At 36.0% G+C, this 17,733-nt stretch overlaps 1 protein-coding gene across 5 annotated transcripts in view; it reads right to left on the bottom strand.

Annotated features, from left to right (window-relative positions):
• Positions 1-220: 220 nt before the first annotated feature.
• The window catches only part of TUBD1 (tubulin delta 1), a 38,845-nt gene continuing 21,332 nt past the window's right edge, over positions 221-17,733 (bottom strand). For 4 of the 5 annotated variants that reach the window (XM_074223564.1, XM_074223565.1, XM_074223566.1 and 1 more), the window contains 3 exons: positions 11,902-12,042; positions 11,269-11,452; positions 221-7,388 (listed from right to left, as the gene is read on the bottom strand). In XM_074223564.1, the coding sequence (XP_074079665.1) occupies positions 7,286-7,388; positions 11,269-11,452; positions 11,902-12,042 (428 nt within the window). In that variant the 3' untranslated portion in view covers positions 221-7,285. The remainder of the gene's footprint in view (positions 7,389-11,268; positions 11,453-11,901; positions 12,043-17,733) is intronic. The other variant, XM_074223563.1, reaches the window with a different exon arrangement.

Here is a 17,733-nt window from a genome sequence, read left to right as displayed (position 1 = left end):
ATAAAAACCAAAATCAGAAAAGAAATAAATATCTTCAAAAGTATAAAATATTCAGACTCTCAAAAGACCAGAGATCTTAAATACACAATTTCAAAAAAAAGGAAATAGATCTAGTTGAAAACTACCAAAGAAAAAGCAAACTCATCAAACTGATGGATTTTACAGAATTTACCAAACTTTTAAAAAAATTTTTTAAATATTTTATTTATTTTGAGTTTTACAATTTTCCCCCTAATCTTACTTCCCTTCCCCCCCCACAGAATTTACCAAACTTTCAAAACACAGTTAGTACCCATACTTCAGAAATTATTCCTAATAGTGGAGAAAGGAAGAACAACCATATCAAAATCCTTTTATAAGACAATTAGACCTAGACCAGGGAAATAAACATGGAAAGAAAATTATTGGCTAATATTATTAGTGAACATTGACTCAAAAATTTTTAAACTAAATCCTGTCAGACAGACTACAATGATCTATTCAAGAAATCATTAACTGTGATCAAATGGGATTTATACTAGAATGTTAGGATAAAAAATAATCACTGTAATTAATCATATTAAAAATCAAAACATCCCACACATTATGGTCTTGAAACAAATGAAAATCAAAACAATCCTGAAGGTTCACTTCACACCCTGAAAATTGGCAAAAATGACCCTAAAAAATTGCAACAGTTAATGTTTGAGGGATTATATAATGATAGGTACGATAATATACTGTAGTAGAACTATGTAATAGTATAACCATTTTGGAATGCAATTTGGAATTTTGCAAATCAAATGACTAAATATCCATATCTCTTAAACCAGAGATTCTATATTTTTGTGATGACTTAAGAATGGAGGAATGATGAAACAAATTATAATAAATGAAAATAATGGAATATTACTGTAAAAAATTATATGTATAGGGGCAGCTAGGTGGCACAGTAAATAGAGCACTGACCATAGAGTCAGGAGTACCTGAGTTCAAATCCGGCCTCAGACACTTAATAATTACCTAGCTGTGTGGCCTTGGGCAAGTCACTTAACCCCATTGCCTTGCAAAAAACAAAAACAAATAAACTTAAAAAAAAGAAATGATATGTATGATGAATACAAAAAGCATGGAAAGATGCAAGGTGAAGCAAGCAGAGCCTAGAAAAAAATATCCGTAATTTCCACAATGTATATAAAAAGATCAATGATACATCAAAAAATCAAAAGTAAATTAAAACTATAGATCTAATAGAGCTTGAATGAAGAGAGATGAGAAGCAACCCTCAATGTACCTCTTTGTGGTAGTGTGAGGAAATCAGTTATATATATATTGTACATGGTTTTAGATTTTTTTCAATGTTTTGATCAACTGTGTTTTAAAAATTCTCTTCAAAAAAATATACTATTTGTCATATGGGATAGCTCTTGGGGAGGATAGAGATACTATGGTGATATGTGAAACAGAAAGCATCAATAAAACTTATTGAAAAAAATGAGCTGCTTTCCATTTGGTTTCCTTTGATATGAAGTCCATTGCATGTTTCAGTAAATTGAGGTTGGCTGGTCAGACACCCTGATTCAAAGATGCCATGTGACCACATTTATTCCATTCATCATCACCAAAGCTCAAAAGGATAGCTATAAAATAGAGACCTGAAAAATTTGAATGACCCACACAAGTATAGCTATATCAGGTATAGCGCTCCAGTTAAGGTTTGTCTACAGATTCTGTTGATGCTGTCAGCCTCTTAGTATGATTTGCATTTGTAGTCGTACCTTATCTTGTGTGTTCTCAGAAAGAAAGCAGAAAGCAAGCTGAAACATTTTCTGGGATAGAAATTGTGACATTAAGATCAAAGATGATTTCTGATGCTCTGTTTTTTTAATTCAATGCTATGACTTAAAATGTCAAGAATCAGTGTAGAAAATGATCATAATAAAAGGCATCTGGCTTCTCTAGGGAGATTCAGAAATGTTTCTTAAGTTATTTAAAATCATATTTTCTTCCTAGTCCATTCAAACCCTTTGAAGATGATATCCTACTGTTTTTCCATCTTCTGTGATCCTCAACTCTAGAGCCAAATTTCTTTTCTTCAGTGGGTGTGCTTTGAGGCTAAATTCTAAATTTTTTGGTTCTACCAGACTAAAATGAAACTGTCTTTCTAAACTTTTTCTTGCTAACTTACATTATTTCTTTGTCTCTTGAACTGAACATATCTCCAGGTATTAAAAATAATACCTGAGACTCTACTAAGATCTTATGGGTTCTTGGGTAGGGGTGGTCTCAAGTGGGTAGGCCCCCTGCCTCCCTTTTTTTAAAATGTGGACTGATTATCCTTCAGGACTGTTTTGGAAGGTAGTACTTATTTTATTACAAATTTTCTAATTTGCAATTGAGAAGAAATATTGTATAATTTCATTTCTGTATTTCCAGATCCCTAGGTTTCAGATTTGGAAACTGTTTAAAAAACTGTTTGACCAGAAAAGGAGGTAGGTTAGTTATGTGGTACAAATGAGGGGTAACAAAAGGTTAGCTAACGCTGCTGTACTGGGACCTATTTAATATCCAGCACATTCAATAAAACTTCTTTGGAGGGCTTATGGAAAATCCATATAGGAATAAAAGAAGATGAGGTGGTATGAATGAGTTACAATCACACCAGGAAATGGAAACAATGAAATCATGGATCCAATGTTGTTTTCTCAGACTTTAACTAAATAAATGAGGGTAAAGCTACTTTTACCCATGTGGGATCTTTGGTTGGTTTCATTGTGCTCCTAATACTCATACTTTGTCATCAGCTTCCATCATTTCATACAGCTCATTATTCATCTTTTGAAGCTCACATTATGTCTCTTTCCTACTGACCACATAAATCTGACTTATCCCTTCATGAATATGGAAATACCCCTATTTTGCTTTATGGCATGTCTTCTAATATTATGTTTCTATGACCTGTCTTCTACCCGAGGCAGGTAGTTCTGTCTGATAACAGCTTCAATAATTCCCAAGACCTTGCTGCCAAACTTCTAGAATCGTTGTTTGTTTGCTAGGAAAGTTAGATGAATTAAAATGGGAAAAGCCATTTGGTGCCATGTTTGCCCCACCATAGGAAAGAGTCCATTTGATTCTGTTCAATTCTATCAACATTTATTAAGTATCTACTGTATGTTTGGTGCAGCAGATACAAAAACAAATAATTGCCTAAAGAGAGCTAAGGTTCTAATAGAGGTATTATTTTGAGATAACAGAGATCAGCAGATAAAACCAATCCAAATCATTGTTTCCTTCTAGAGAAAACAACCCTTCAAGAAAAAAACAACCTAATAAATGTCCTAAATTCCTTTTCTGATTAAAAAAACCCATCAGTCTGTTCCCAGATTCCTCTTTAGTCATTAGTAGTTCTGTTATCTTATTGCTTCACTGGCTCCCTAAAAGAATAAGGCTGTTCCCTCTTTTTATTCTGTTTCTTTTCCATATCTTAGAGGCCATACTGTCTTCTGTACTGAGTTCCCTAGAAACTAGAAACATTTGCATTGTTTGTTTTAACCTCTTGTGCAATCCTTCCTGCTGTTGGAAAAGTTCTGATTTAGTCTGTAATAACCATAATAAATAAGGTCAATATTGCATCATCTAAGACATTGCAGAATAGAAGAGTACTTAAAAATAAGAAATCTTTTATCCCACATCCTTGTGATTTCAAATATATCTAAGGCAATAACCCTTTAAGGGAACTTATACAGACCTCTGTGTGTGTGACTAAAATTCTGATTTCATCAGTAAGCCAGATAGGATCCCTTGTTCTAGAACAAGATAGATACTGACTGCTTAAAGCTTGGATTAACAGAGGAAAAAAATTGGACATGAATATATGGAGAAAGTCTAAAAGCAGGTTTTTAGACAGAAGTTCAAGTATGATAAACATGGTGGTCAGGACTGAGTTTAAACAGGCCGTGAAATAGAAATGGTCTATAATCTAGATGTAAATTAAAAACAAAATTAGCCACTTTTTCATTTGTAATCTTGCTGGAAATAATTCTAATCAAATCCTTAATTTTGATCATTTATATTCATCTTTTTATGGAAAAAAGGTTCATAGCAAATTTTAGATTTGAGAAGAAAAGGTTATCATAATTTAGCCCTTAAAATGCACGGGATGTCTGAATCATAGATGAGACCAGGAACTTCTAATCATACAACTGGAAAGGGGGTCTTACTTAAAGAAAAGTTAAGTAAACTTAGGCAAGTTGAATAATTATAAAACATGGACTGGGGTGCCATGCATTATGAGGAAAATTGATACTTAGTGTCAGAAGTCTTAGTGGAAAATACTGTTACAGGCAGCTAGGATAGTCAAAAATGCATAAAAGTGGAAATGATATAGGTAGAAATCCTGTGCATTTCAATTAGAGGTATTAGGAACACTAGAATTTGGGATCAGTCAGACTGAGATAGAATGCTAAAAGTTCTTGGATAAATAAGTTTGGAAAAACAACCTAGGAAAAACTATTTTAGTATTTACCTCATTTCAAGGACAATGTTAAAACTATAGGGTTTTAAACAATAGCATTTCCATATTTCTTCAGAATCCACTGATTTTAATGTATTCAAAACAAATTTGTCATTTTTTCTACAAAGATCAAATTGAATTGCTTGAGGGAGATCAATCCTTCATGCTCCAGACCTTATTTCCTTTTTTTTTTTTAAGATTTTTGCAAGGCAGAGGGTTTAAGTGGCTTGCCCAAGGCCACAAAGCTAGATAATTATTATTTGAGGCCAGATTTGAACTTAGGTATTCTTGACTCCAGGGCTGGTGCTCTATCTACTGCGCCACCTAGCTGCCCCTCCTTATTTCTTTAAATTAAAAATTATAGCTCTACCATAATGTTCCAAAGGGAGAAGATGACATTTTACTTTATTTCTTAACTGAATATATCAAGAGATCAATCCTGAAATATAGAAGGTAAATTTAATACTCTGCAAATTATTTTTATATAAGTAGGGAACTTTGTTTTGTTTTTTAGGTTTTTGCAAGGCAAATGGGGTTAAGTGGCTTGCCCAAGGCCACACAGCTAGGTAATTACTAAGTGTCTGAGACAGAATTTGAACCCAGGTACTCCTCACTCCAAGGCCAGTGCTTTATCCACTATGCCACCTAGCCGCCCCAAGTAGGGAACTTTGACTAAAGTTAACTTATAAAACTTAACTTGACCTCTCCCTAAGATACACAAGTTCAAATTGCCAATTAGTCTTTATTAGAATTGGAACTAATGTATCAATGATAGAGAAAAAACTCACATATTAATACCAGTCCCATTTTCCAAGTACAACTGTGAAATGCATTTTCTCTGTGTGTGTGTGTGTGTATGTGTGTGTGTGTGTTTGTGTATGTATAAAATCTCTAGTTATACCTTATAAAAACATCAAATAATGTCAAAAGCACCAACAGCTTTTTTTGAGTCTGCCTTTTACCAAAGATTAATTAATTCTAGGCTAAAGAAGACAGGTGTAGCTATTCATTAACACTGATTTAGTCTAGGAAGTTATTTTGTGTTTTTGGACCTCCTCAGTGCTTAAATGTCATTTTAAAAAATAATTAGATTCTAAGTTTTGCAAAACAGAGCTTAAAATACATAGAAGTTAACTCAATGCAGCAATGGGGTGTGTCTTAAAAATTAGCAGTTGTACAGACTACTCTTTGCATTCTTTAGAAATAAGATATAGTTCAATATTTTCAATCATAGCAACAGTTGATAAGAAAAACAGCAAAAAAGGTAATTGTTTCCATATGGAAAGAAAAAGAAGAAACTAGTCAAACAGTATACTGTCATTTAGTCAACTAAAAAGTGGCTACTGGAAGATTTGGCAGAAAGGGTAAATTTTCCTATGTGGCTTTCACTGTACATTTCTCAATGTGCCATATATGATGTGTTATTTAGATGCATCATTCCCCTTCCAAGAGAGTTGCTAGTTTTCAGGTCTACTTTATCTTTTTCTACTATTTAATGTTAATCTAGTCTGTTTTTTTTTTATTTATGCAGATATAATATTTCCCCCATTAAATAGCAAATACTTATTTTACTGAAACTTTGGTAGAGAAGGGGGAAAAAAGTCAGTCCTAATATCTATTTAAATGTAAATATTATTTCTCTCTACAACAACTTGACATCTGACTGAAGCATCTACTGTATTCATAAAAACATAGGTCATTCCCCTAAAAATGACAATTCTTTGAAAGGAATATAAGGTTTTATATGAAGCATTTAGGGGTAGGAGGTGTGGAAGGAGAATAGAGAATATTTCAGGCCAATATGCCAATATAAATTTCAGAGCTGACTAGACTAAAAGTTGTTCTAGACCCTCTCCTCCCTTAAATACTCTTAAAATGGTATCAGAGGGATTTTATAATGAAAACTGAAAAAAAAATCAGATTCTGCAATGTTTTTAAGAAAAAAGAAAGCTCTGTGAAAATAGATGAAGTAATCATATATTCAGTTATTATAATTCTAAAATTTATTTTGAAACAAAGTTTTAATCTGATCTACTTTATGTGGAAAAACTTAGGTCAACCTATAAACATTCTATTGAAGCATTTGACAACAATGCCCTCCTGTGGTATAAAATATTAATTCAAAAGTTTATTTTAGAATTCCAGTCTAAGTAAAATTAAATATCTTGTCATTAGGCAGGTTCATATTTAGTAAGATAGAATATATTTTGCCTAGTAATTTTTAGAATTCAATACTATAGCACTCACTGAGGTATGTTATAAAGGCAAAGTAATAATCAAAAAGGAGATTTTGTCATTGAAAAATCTTTGGTGAAAAGGTTCCAACTTTCCCCTATTTTTAGAATACAATCTGAATCTTTTTTAAGGTTTTTTCAAGACAAACATGGTTAAGTGGCTTGCCCAAGGCCACACAGCTAGGTAATTATTAAGTGTCTGAGACTGGATTTGAACCCAGGTAGTCCTGACTCCAGGGCCAGTGCTTTATCCACTACACCTAGCTGCCCACAATCTGAATTTTAAACTGATACTTTATCAAGATGAGATTTTGAAACATGATAAGAGAACATATTACAATCTAGAAGTGAAAAGAGTAATAAATAATTTATCAAAAAGAAGATGCTTTCATTGAAAAAAAAGTCTTTCTTTGATGAAAAAGGCTTCTACTTTTCCTTTTACAGAATGCAATCTGAATTTTAAACTGCAAGATAGGGTTTGAAACATGATAGAGAACATATCATAATCCAGAAGTCTTCAGAGATACTTTCTTCCCCTGAATGTCCACTTATTTCAAGATCAAAGATTATAGTAACTGGCAAGAACTTGTTCCAAAACTGTGAAGCTGTCTAAAAAGTCCTCCTCTTCAATTCCAAACTTCGTATACTGGTGAACATAGGCTCTAACAGAAAAATGGGAAATAAGATATTAAATACAGAATTTGAGCATATTATAATTCAAAATGGGGCTATTATATGAGCTTTTTTTTCTGAACATTAGCAATTGCAAAGTTGTAGGCCCAAGCCCTAGCACCCCAGTAGGAGGCTACAATACTAGCTACAAGAAGGAAAAGGAAACAAGCATATATAAAGTACTTTCTATGTCCCAGGTACTGGACTAAGCACTTTACAAATATCTCATTTGAGCTAGAAGGTGGATACTGTTATCATCCCATTTTACAGAGTGGCTAGCTATCTTGTCCAAATAGCTGTCTAAATAGCTAGTTAGTATTTATTTTATTTTATTTTATTTTATTTTTATTTAAGTCAATGGGGTTAAGTGATTTTGACCAAGGCCACACAGCTAGGTAATTATTTAGTGTCTGAGGCTGGATTTAAATTCAGGTACTCCTGACTCCAGGGCCAGTGCTCTATCCATTGCACCACCTAGTCGCCCTAGGCAATTTTTTTTTAAGAAAGATTTTATTTGGGGTGGCCAGGTAGTGTAGTGGATAAAGCACCGGCTTTGGAGTCAGGAGTACCTGGGTTCAAATCCAGTCTCAGACACTTAATAATTACCTAGCTGTGTGGCCTTGGGCAAGCCACTTAACCCCGTTTGCCTTGCAAAAACCTAAAAAAAAAAGATTTTATTTATTTTGAATTTTACAACTTTTCCCCTAATCTTGCTCCCCCCCCACTACAGAAGGCAATCTGTCAGTCTTTACATTATTTCCATGGTATACATTGATATACACTGATCTAAGTTGAATGTGATGAGAGAGAAATCATATCCTTAAGGAAGAAAATTAAAGTATAAGAAATAGCAAAATTACATAATAAAATAACATTTGCTCCCCTAAATTAAAGTCAGACTATTAGTCTTTGGTCTTTGTTCAAACTTTGTTCTTTCTCTGGATACAGATGGCATTCTCTATTGCAAGTACCCCAAAATTGTCCCTGATTATGGCACTGATAGAATGAGTAAGTTCATCAAGGTTGATCATCACCCCCATGTTGCTGTTAGGGTATACAATGCTTTTCTTGTTCTGTTCATCTCAGCATCAGTTCATGCAAATCCTTTCAGGCTTCCCTGAATTCCCATCCCTCCTGGTTTCTAATAGAACAATAATGTTCCATGGTGCGCATATATATAATATATATATATATATATATATATATATATATATATATATATATATATCACAATTTGCTAAGCCATTCCCCAATTGAAGGACATTCACTTAATTTCCAATTCTTTGCCACCACAAACAGGGCTGCTATGAATATTTTTGTACAAGTGTTATTTTTAACCCTTTTTCATAATCTCTTCAGGGTATAGCGCCAGTAGTGGTATTTCCTGGATCAAAGAGTATGCACATTTTTGTCCCAGATTTCTCACATCCCTTCCAACATTGATCATTGTCCTCTCTGGTCATATTGGCCAATCTTAGAGGTATGAGGTGGTACCTCAGAGATGCTTCAATTTGTATTTCTCTAATAAGTAGTGATTTAGAGCAATTTTTCATATGACTATGGATCATTTTGCTTTCCTCATCTGTAAATTGCCTTTGCATATCCTTTGACCATTTGTCAATTGGGGAATGGCTTGTTTTTTTGAAAATTTGACTCAGTTCTCTGTATATTTTAGAAATGAATCCTTTGTCAGAAATACTAGTTGCAGGGGGCAGCTAGGTGGCATAGTGGATAGAGCACTGGCCCTGGAGTCAGGAGTACCTGAGTTCAAATGAGTTCAAATCCGGCCTCAGACACTTAATAATTACCTAGCTGTGTGGCTTTGGGCAAGCCACTTAACCCTATTTGCCTTGCAAAAAAACCTAAAAAAAAAACAACAACAAACAAAACAAACAACTAAAAAAAAAAAGAAATACTAGTTGCAAAAATTGTTTTACTATATTTCTTTTGATCTTGGTTACAGTGGTTTTGTCTGTGCAAAAACTTTTTAATTTAATGTAATCAAAATTATCTAGTTTGTTTTTAATGATGTTCTCCATCACAGCTAGGCAATTATTAAATGTCTGAGGTCACATTTGAACTCGGGTCCTCCTGACTCCAGGGCCACTGTGCCACCTAGCTGCCCAGCTAGTTAGTATTTGAAACTGGATTTGATTTTAGGTCTTCCTGAATCAAGGCTCAACAGCTGTCTATCTACTTTACCACAACTGCTTCTTCCCCTAGAGAGGAGGCATATGTGGAAAGGGCACAGCCAGGCCTGTGTCACAGGCTATCAATGACTGTTAAAAAGAAAGAAGAAAAAGTAAATTAAAGATGAATATTATTGGTAAAGCAATCCCTTCAATAGCAAGCTTTCCAAGTACTTTGAAAATATTCAATTCACAAATAGCTTTTTTTTTTAGTTTTTTTTTGCAAGGCTAACAGTGTTAAGTGGCTTGCCCAAGGCCACACAGCTAGGTAATTATTAAGTGTCTGAGGCCGGATTTGAACTCAGGTACCCCTGACTCCAAAGCCGATGCTCTATGCACTGCGCCACCTAGCTGCCCCACAAATAGCTTTTAAGGAATAATTAGACAACAAAAAGGTAAACTTATGGTGAACAGATAATGAGTACATTAAGAAAAGCTGGTCATATTCTGTATTTATCAATCATTTTGCAGCTTGGGAAGATGATAGGTTGAAGGAGGTAGAAACATGACTTTCTTTTTACACTGGAATAATATCCTTAAAAGGGAAAAGAAAAACACGGTATAGAAGTCAAATACTATATAATTTAAATAAAAAAACATTAATCTGTCTATCCAGATTTTCAGTGTTTACAATTTTCTTTTCTTTTCTTTTTTTTTTTTGCAAGGCAACTTGACTTGCCTAAGGTCACACAGCTAGTATCTATCAAGTGTTTGAGGGCACATTTGAACTCAGGTCTTCCTGACTCCAGAGCTGGTGCTCTAGCCACTGTACCATCTAGCTGCCCTTTCTACCCATACAATTTCAACCCTAATTACAAAAAAAATTATGGATGTTTTTCCTCTAGTTTCATTTTTATTTTTATTTTTTTTTTTAGGTTTTTGCAAAGCAAATGGGGTTAAGTGGCTTGTCCAAGGCCACACAGCTAGGTAATTATTAAGTATCTGAGACTGGATTTGAACCCAGGTACTCCTGACTTCAGGGCTGGTGCTTTATCCACTGTGCCACCTAGCCGCCCCTCTAGTTTCATTTTTAGATGGAGCCTTAGTTCAGTTTTCATTATTGACACAAATACCCTGAGTACAAAACATATATATCTACTTATACAGTTCATGAAATAGTCTAAAGTGTTTATGAGTCCCCAAATGCAACTTGGAATAAGATTTTATTATGGGATAATATTATATCCCATAAACACCCACATCAACCCTACTTAATGTAAACAATGAGAATTCTAAACTACTCAGTTTGGGGCCAGGACAAGAAAAAACAAAAATCCCCAAACAAGCCCCATCATCCTTGACCTTTTTTATTTGGGTGAAATTAGCCTAAAATGATCCAGGGGTAAACTGTAAAGAAGTCACAAAAATGGCAACATTTAAAAGAAGATAGTGTTTGGCCTGTAGGAAGAGGTGAGAATTTATGGGTTGACTTTAAGTCTATGAGTCTAGATGTTTTAGTATACTAGCTGGTCAAGCTATAAGCTCTGCATTCACTACCTAATGATGTTCTTTCAATTTCAGGCACTTGGTGACACAGCTAAAGTTAAAAAATCCTTGGATGTATGTGGGTATGACTAATGATCTTCAAAAATACAGACTACACATTGTGATTACTAGTGGCAGAGAATCACAAGCCTATAATTAAGTTGCCAATATGTTATTTTAAGCTTATTTTACTTACTTTGAAGCAAACATGTTCCAAGCTTTGCCTATGATAGTATCAAGTGGTTTTAGTAAAAATTGGCTATTGCTGACCAAAGCGGCTGATTTCTCATATTTGTTAAAGGCTCGGTGTGTTCTCCATTCACTGAAAGCATCACTAGGCTGGAGCCAGGAAGTGTACAAGGCTGGATCTTTAAAATCTCCTGTGGGGAAATCGAGTAAGTTATTCTCTGTTCTTATTTTTTAATTTTCAAGATCATTCAATAATCTTCTCTTTTCTAATCAGTTTTACATGTACCAAAAAATCTCCTAAAGGTACTCAACTATGCTATACTTAAAAGACCTTGCTCCTCCCCTTTTTTTGCTTATCTCTTTTATACAAGTACATATATTGGCCAATTTACTACTGATGAACTTATCAAATCAAAATCGAAACAAAAGACCTAGCAACATTAGTAGCAGCACTATGAAGTCAATTCTTCAGAGGGCCAAATGCACTAACTCTGTTGTGCCATAGAAATAAACATTGGTTTCTTTTCTGTTTCACTGTCCCTCCAATCTGCCTCTCCCCTTTTCCTTTTCCAAAAAAAAAAAAAAGTCTTTGGGTTGGTTAAAAAAAAAGTACTTCATTTTTACCAAGATTTTTGCTTACCTAGATCTGCAGTGTTCACATCTTTACCACGCAGGATGACTAAATTGGCTATGGAAGTGTTAAAATGGGGTTCCTTGTTGGGAGAGACCTTCTCAAGGGTAGGAAGACGGTACAAGGGTGGTCGGACCTGCCAATCAATACCTTAACAGAGAATGATTGAGTGAGTATCCATTTGCCTTTGGACAAAAATACTGGATAGTATTTGTCCATGATTTTGTCAACTTTTTTCTAATTTAATAATTTTACTAATTTATTTTCTGAAATATGGGTTGTGAGTAGAAATAGGGTGGTTTGTATTTTAATATTCATTCTATGAACCTAGAGAGATTCATGAAATTTAATCCAGTGCCCAAAATGAATGAAATGAGCATCAAAATATTAAGGAATGTAGAAAAACATGATTGAAAATTACTTATTCTTTAATAATATGTGAATTCAAAACCATATGTATGCATTCCCTCACTTCAGATTGCATTCCCTCTCTCTGAATTGCTGTTGACAAAGAAACCCAATCTCTTACTTGCTGGCTGTCTCTCTGATGCTAACAAATATAGTCTTTAATCAGGATCTCACTTAAAATCTTTCCAGCTTGGAAGAACTTGTCAAAGACCTCATGAACTCAGGGTCCTTCCATATTATAATGAGGTATTTGAATAGAACTTTCCCTCATCTAATGTTCCCCATTACCTCTTCAGCTAAAATGCTGTAAGAATATTTTAAAAATTAAAATAAAGTTGGACTTAGTGGAAATTTGAATGATAATATTAGATTTATTCTTATAGTTTTGGTCTTTTATTTTTACTAAGAAACAAAGAAAATGGGAAATAATACAACTGATATCAGGTTACTTAAACATAAAATCAAGAAAGAAAGAAATAATAAAAATGTCCTGCCTCTGATACATATTGGTTGTGTGACCCTGAACAAGTTCCTCAACGTCTTTTTTTTTTAATAAGGCAGTGGGGTTAAGTGACTTGCCCAAGATCACACAGCTAGGTAATAACTAAGTGTCTGAGGTCACATTTCAACTCAGGTACTCCTGATTCCAAGGCCAGTGCCACCTCCTAACTACCCCTCTTAATGACTCACACAACTCGAGGGGCAGAGCCAAGATGGCGACAAGAGTAGGTCATGTCCTAGGCACTCTCTCTCATAAATCTTTGAAACTAAGGACTCTAACTGGATTTTCGAGGGACAGAACCCACAGAGGGACCCGATGAGGCAGTTCTCCTACTCAAGGTAACCTGGAAAAGAGCAGAAAGGTTCTGCTCCTTGGGGGTCGGAGGGGTGGCCCGGCCAGGGCAAAAGAACTTCAGCCTCTGGGAGGCAGCCCCAGGGCGCTGGGAGCCACGGCTCACAGCAGCGGGGGAGTCTCCTGAGCTATACCCTGGGGAACACCGGGCACAAAGTGGGGGAACAGTGGGGGACCTCTGCCAGAGCAAAGCCCAGCCCTCAGGGCACACAGCAAGCAGCATCACCACTGCATTCCAGATCCAGGAAATAGAAGCAGGAGGAGCCCCCAGGGTATGAGCCCATTGAACCTAGGGAGGGGAGTGAAGAGAGAGACTGTGGAGCTCTGTCCTCTGCCCCTGGAACAGGACTCTGGGGTTCTGACCACATTCAGATCCTGATTGTACTCTAGGCCCCCCCCATAGAACAGCAGGGCCACCCCCTACCTGAGCCCCATGGCAGAGAGGGGTGCATATGGTCATTCACAGACCAGGAGGGAGGACAGAGCCTTATACACTGAGAGCCTTGTGGGAGTGTCCCCAAAGCTCAGGAAGCATCCCCAAAACAGGCTTAGACTGGGAAAATGAGCAAGCAGAGAAACAAGAGAAATACCAATTGAGAAATACATTATCTATGAACCCAAGAAGGATCAATATACTCAGTGTGAAGATGAGGAAGCACAAGCTCCTGCATCTAAAGACTCCAAGAAAAAACAGAAATTGGGCTCAGGCTATGACAGAGCTCAAAAAAGACTTTGAAAATCAAATGAGGGAGTTAGAAGAAAAACTGGGAAAAGAAAGGAGAGAGATGCAGGAAAAACATGAAAATGAAGTCAGCAGCCTAGTCAAGGAAATCCAAAAAAATGCTGAAGAAAATAGCATGCTAAAAAACCAGCTTAGGTCAAATGGATGAAACAGTTCAAAAAGTTATTGAGGAGAAGAATGCTTTAAAAAGCAAAATTGGCTAGATGGAAAAAGAGATAAGAAACTCTCTGAGGAGAACAAATCCTTCAGACAAAGAATAGAATTCAGGGAGATTGATGAATTTACCAGAAATCAGGAATCAATACTTCAAAACCAAAAAAATGAAAAATTAGAAGAAAATGTGAAATATCTCATTGAAAAAACAACTGATATGGAAAACAGACTTAGGAAAGATAATTTGAAAATTATTGGAATACTTGAAAGTCATGATCAGGAAAAGAGCCTTGACATCATTTTCAAAGAATTACTACAGGAAAATTGCCCTGATATTCTAGAAGCAGAGGGCAAAATAGAAATGGAGAGAATCCACCGATTCCCTGGAGAACAAGATCCCCAAAAACCAACCCCTAGGAATATTATAGCCAAGTTCCAGAACTCCCAAGTCAAAGAGAAAATATTACAAGCAGCCAGAAGGACACAATTCAAATATCATGGAGCTGCAGTCAGGATCACACAGGACTTAGCAGCAACTACATTGGAAGCTCGTAGGGTTTGGAATACAATATACCAGAAGGCAGAAGAGCTTAGAATGCAACCAAGAATCAACTACCCAGCAAAAATGAATGTCCTCTTCCAGGGAAAAAGATGGACTTTAAATGAACCAGGGGAATTTCAAATGTTCCTGTTGTAATGGCCAGAGCTGAACAGAAGGTTTGATCTTCAGATACAAGACTCAGGTGAAGCATGGAGATTGGAGGAGATGGGGAAAATATGAGGGACTTAATGAGGATGAACTGCATGTATTCCTGCATAGAAAAATGACACTGATAATACTCATATGAACCTTCTCAGTTAATAGAGCAGGTAGAGGGAGCTTTTATAGTTGAAGCACAGGAGAAAGCTGAATTCGAAGATAAAATATGGAGTAACAATGGAGTCAATAGAAAAAAGGGAAATGTAATGGGAGAAAGCAAAAGGAGAGGGGGAATAGGCCAAGATATTTCATATGATAAGATTTTTTTGTATTACAATGAGCTACTGCAATGATATGGAAGGGGGAAGGCAAGGGGGAATGAGGGAATCTTCGGGCTCATCAGAGGTGGCTAGGAGAGGAAACAGCATATATACTCAATGGGGTACAGGCATCTGGAGTAAGAAGGAGGGGGGGAATGGGGGAAGGGGGGGTGATGTGAGTGATGGAGGAGAGGATGGACCACGCGGGGAGAGTGGTCAGATATAACATTTTCTTTTTTACTTCTTGTAAGGGGCTGGGATTGGATGGCCTGTCTGGAACCATAGGGCCAGGTGGATGCTGGGCCTAAGGGGTGGTATGGGGGCTCACGGACTCTTGGCCCCAGGGCCAGGGATCTGTCTGCTGCGCCACTCAGCTACACTACAGCAGAGTCAGAGTGAAAGGAGAGAGAAAATATAGTACATGGTAGTGGAGAAATATGAAAGGAGGGAGTTGCGATCAGCAATGGCAACGTTGGAAAAATATGGAAGTAACTTTTGCCATGGACTTATCATAAAGAATGTGACCCACTCGTGACAGAGTTGTTGGTGTTGGAAAAAACACTCAAGCACATTTTTTATTATTATTATTTTTTGGGGGGTGCAGGGCAAATGGGGCTGGGTGGCCCACCTGGGGCTGCAAACCAGGGTGATGGTTGGGTGTCTAGGGCTGGATTTGGACCCGTGTGCTCCTGGCTCAAGGGCCAATGCTCTGTCCGCCACCTAGCCACCCCTACTATTGTTACTACTTTTATTTTGGGGTTTTTTTCTTTATTTTTTTGGTTTTTGCAGGGCACTGGGTTTCGGGTGGCTTGCATTACACACACAAAGCTGGGTGATTGTTGGGTGAACGGGGCCGGATGTGGGCTTGGGTGCTCATGACTCCAGGGCCGGTGCTCCGTCCACTGCGCCACCTGGCCATACCTACAATTATTACTATTATTTTTTTAATTTTAATTTTTTTTCTCTCCCCTTTACTTTATCACTCAAGTGAGTGTATATTTTTGGGGGGGAGGGGGTATTTTGTTTACTCTTAAACAAGAATATTTTATCAATGTATAAAAAACATTTGTACAAAGTGAGAATAAATAAATATTAAATACTTAAAAAAAGAAAAAAAAAGAAAATTTAAAAAAATAAAAAATGACTCACACAACTCACTTAAGACTATACTCTGAAGAGCAGATGCTGACCTGCATTGTTAAAATGAGCTTACAGAACTGCTCAAAAATAAACAGAATAATCAAGAAGACATGGATATCCACAAAACCATAAAATACCAAAACTGCCTCAATAGGGAGAAATAAGAAAACAGTGAAGAATTATGTGGTTGATGGAAAGCGATGGGGGAGAGGGATAGGGATGAGAAAGGTACCCAGGATCATTGCATTTACTAAAGAACATTTCTAAAACTTTCAAAGAAATGATCCCTATCCTGGATTAAGTATTCAAAAATATAGAAAAAATATATCTTAAGGGGCAAAAATAATTTTAATTCCAAAATGTGATGTGGACCATAACAAATAAGCAATATGTTATAGAATATTTATGACAACTGATATACAGTTTAAAAGATCTTAGCAAATACAGTGTTACTTGAAACAAATATCTATTATAGAGACTGAGTTAAGTTTATTTCTCCTTGGAAATATATACAGCCAGAAGAAAGAAAGAGTATCAACATAATTCATCACATTAATGAGAACAAATAGTGAGACTCATGATTTTGATATATGAGAAAGCATCTAGCCAAAAAACAAACAATACAGATATTTTTCTAAGCATAACCATCATAATTAGTAGAGCACTAACTAGTTCCTGTAAACAAAAACAGACAAATTCCAGAATAATAGCTATCAGTATTTTCTAACTGAAGAATATAAAATAGTCACAAAATATCAGTTGCATACCCATATATCGATAGCATAAACTAGAAAGTAAAATTATAAAAAGTGATTAAATAATTCAATATGAACTCAAAAAACCCAAAGAATCCTAATAGGAAAAATAAAGCAAAGACTTAAGGAAAGAGAACAATGACAATACTTCAATGGATTTATTTTTTTTGTTTATTTTTAGGTTTTTGTAAGGCAAATGGGGTTAAGTGGCTTGGCCAAGGCCACACAGCTAGGTAATTATTAAGTGTCTGGGACTGGATTTGAACCCAGGTACTCCTGACATAACAGATACTACTGCTGGGAAATATCAGTTATCCACATCTTACCCTCCTGTCCTCCCATTAAATGCTCTACAGTGGAACTAGGCAACATGTTGGAGGCCTTCCTCTAAGTTTTTTAATATTCTGTGTTACAGGCTAGCACTTAGGGCTCAGGGTTGGTAACTTTCACTCTCACTAGAACACTAGCCCATCTTTTCCAATTATATACCTCCTGGATAGTTCTTGTGCTATCATTTGTAGCAAGCTGTTCAATTACCTTTTCCCAACATAACCCTCTCTGCTGCCCTTTGGGTTACCTTCAATTTGTATTTTCTGGAGAATGTGGTATTCCATGATACATTGATAAAATATTGGTGCTGAAAAGATGTTCTCTAACAGTGAACAATTTGGGATCACTGAAAACACTGTGATTTCCCTAATGCAATCCAATCTACTATTTTTCCTTCAATTCTGAACCCCAGGTCCATCTGCAATATTTATTCAGGCTCT

Source organism: Macrotis lagotis, chromosome 2, assembly GCF_037893015.1.
Source record: "Macrotis lagotis isolate mMagLag1 chromosome 2, bilby.v1.9.chrom.fasta, whole genome shotgun sequence".
Classification (NCBI taxonomy): Eukaryota; Metazoa; Chordata; class Mammalia; order Peramelemorphia; family Peramelidae; genus Macrotis; species Macrotis lagotis.
Note: the sequence above shows the minus strand (reverse complement) of the source record. Positions and strands in the feature narration are given on the sequence as shown.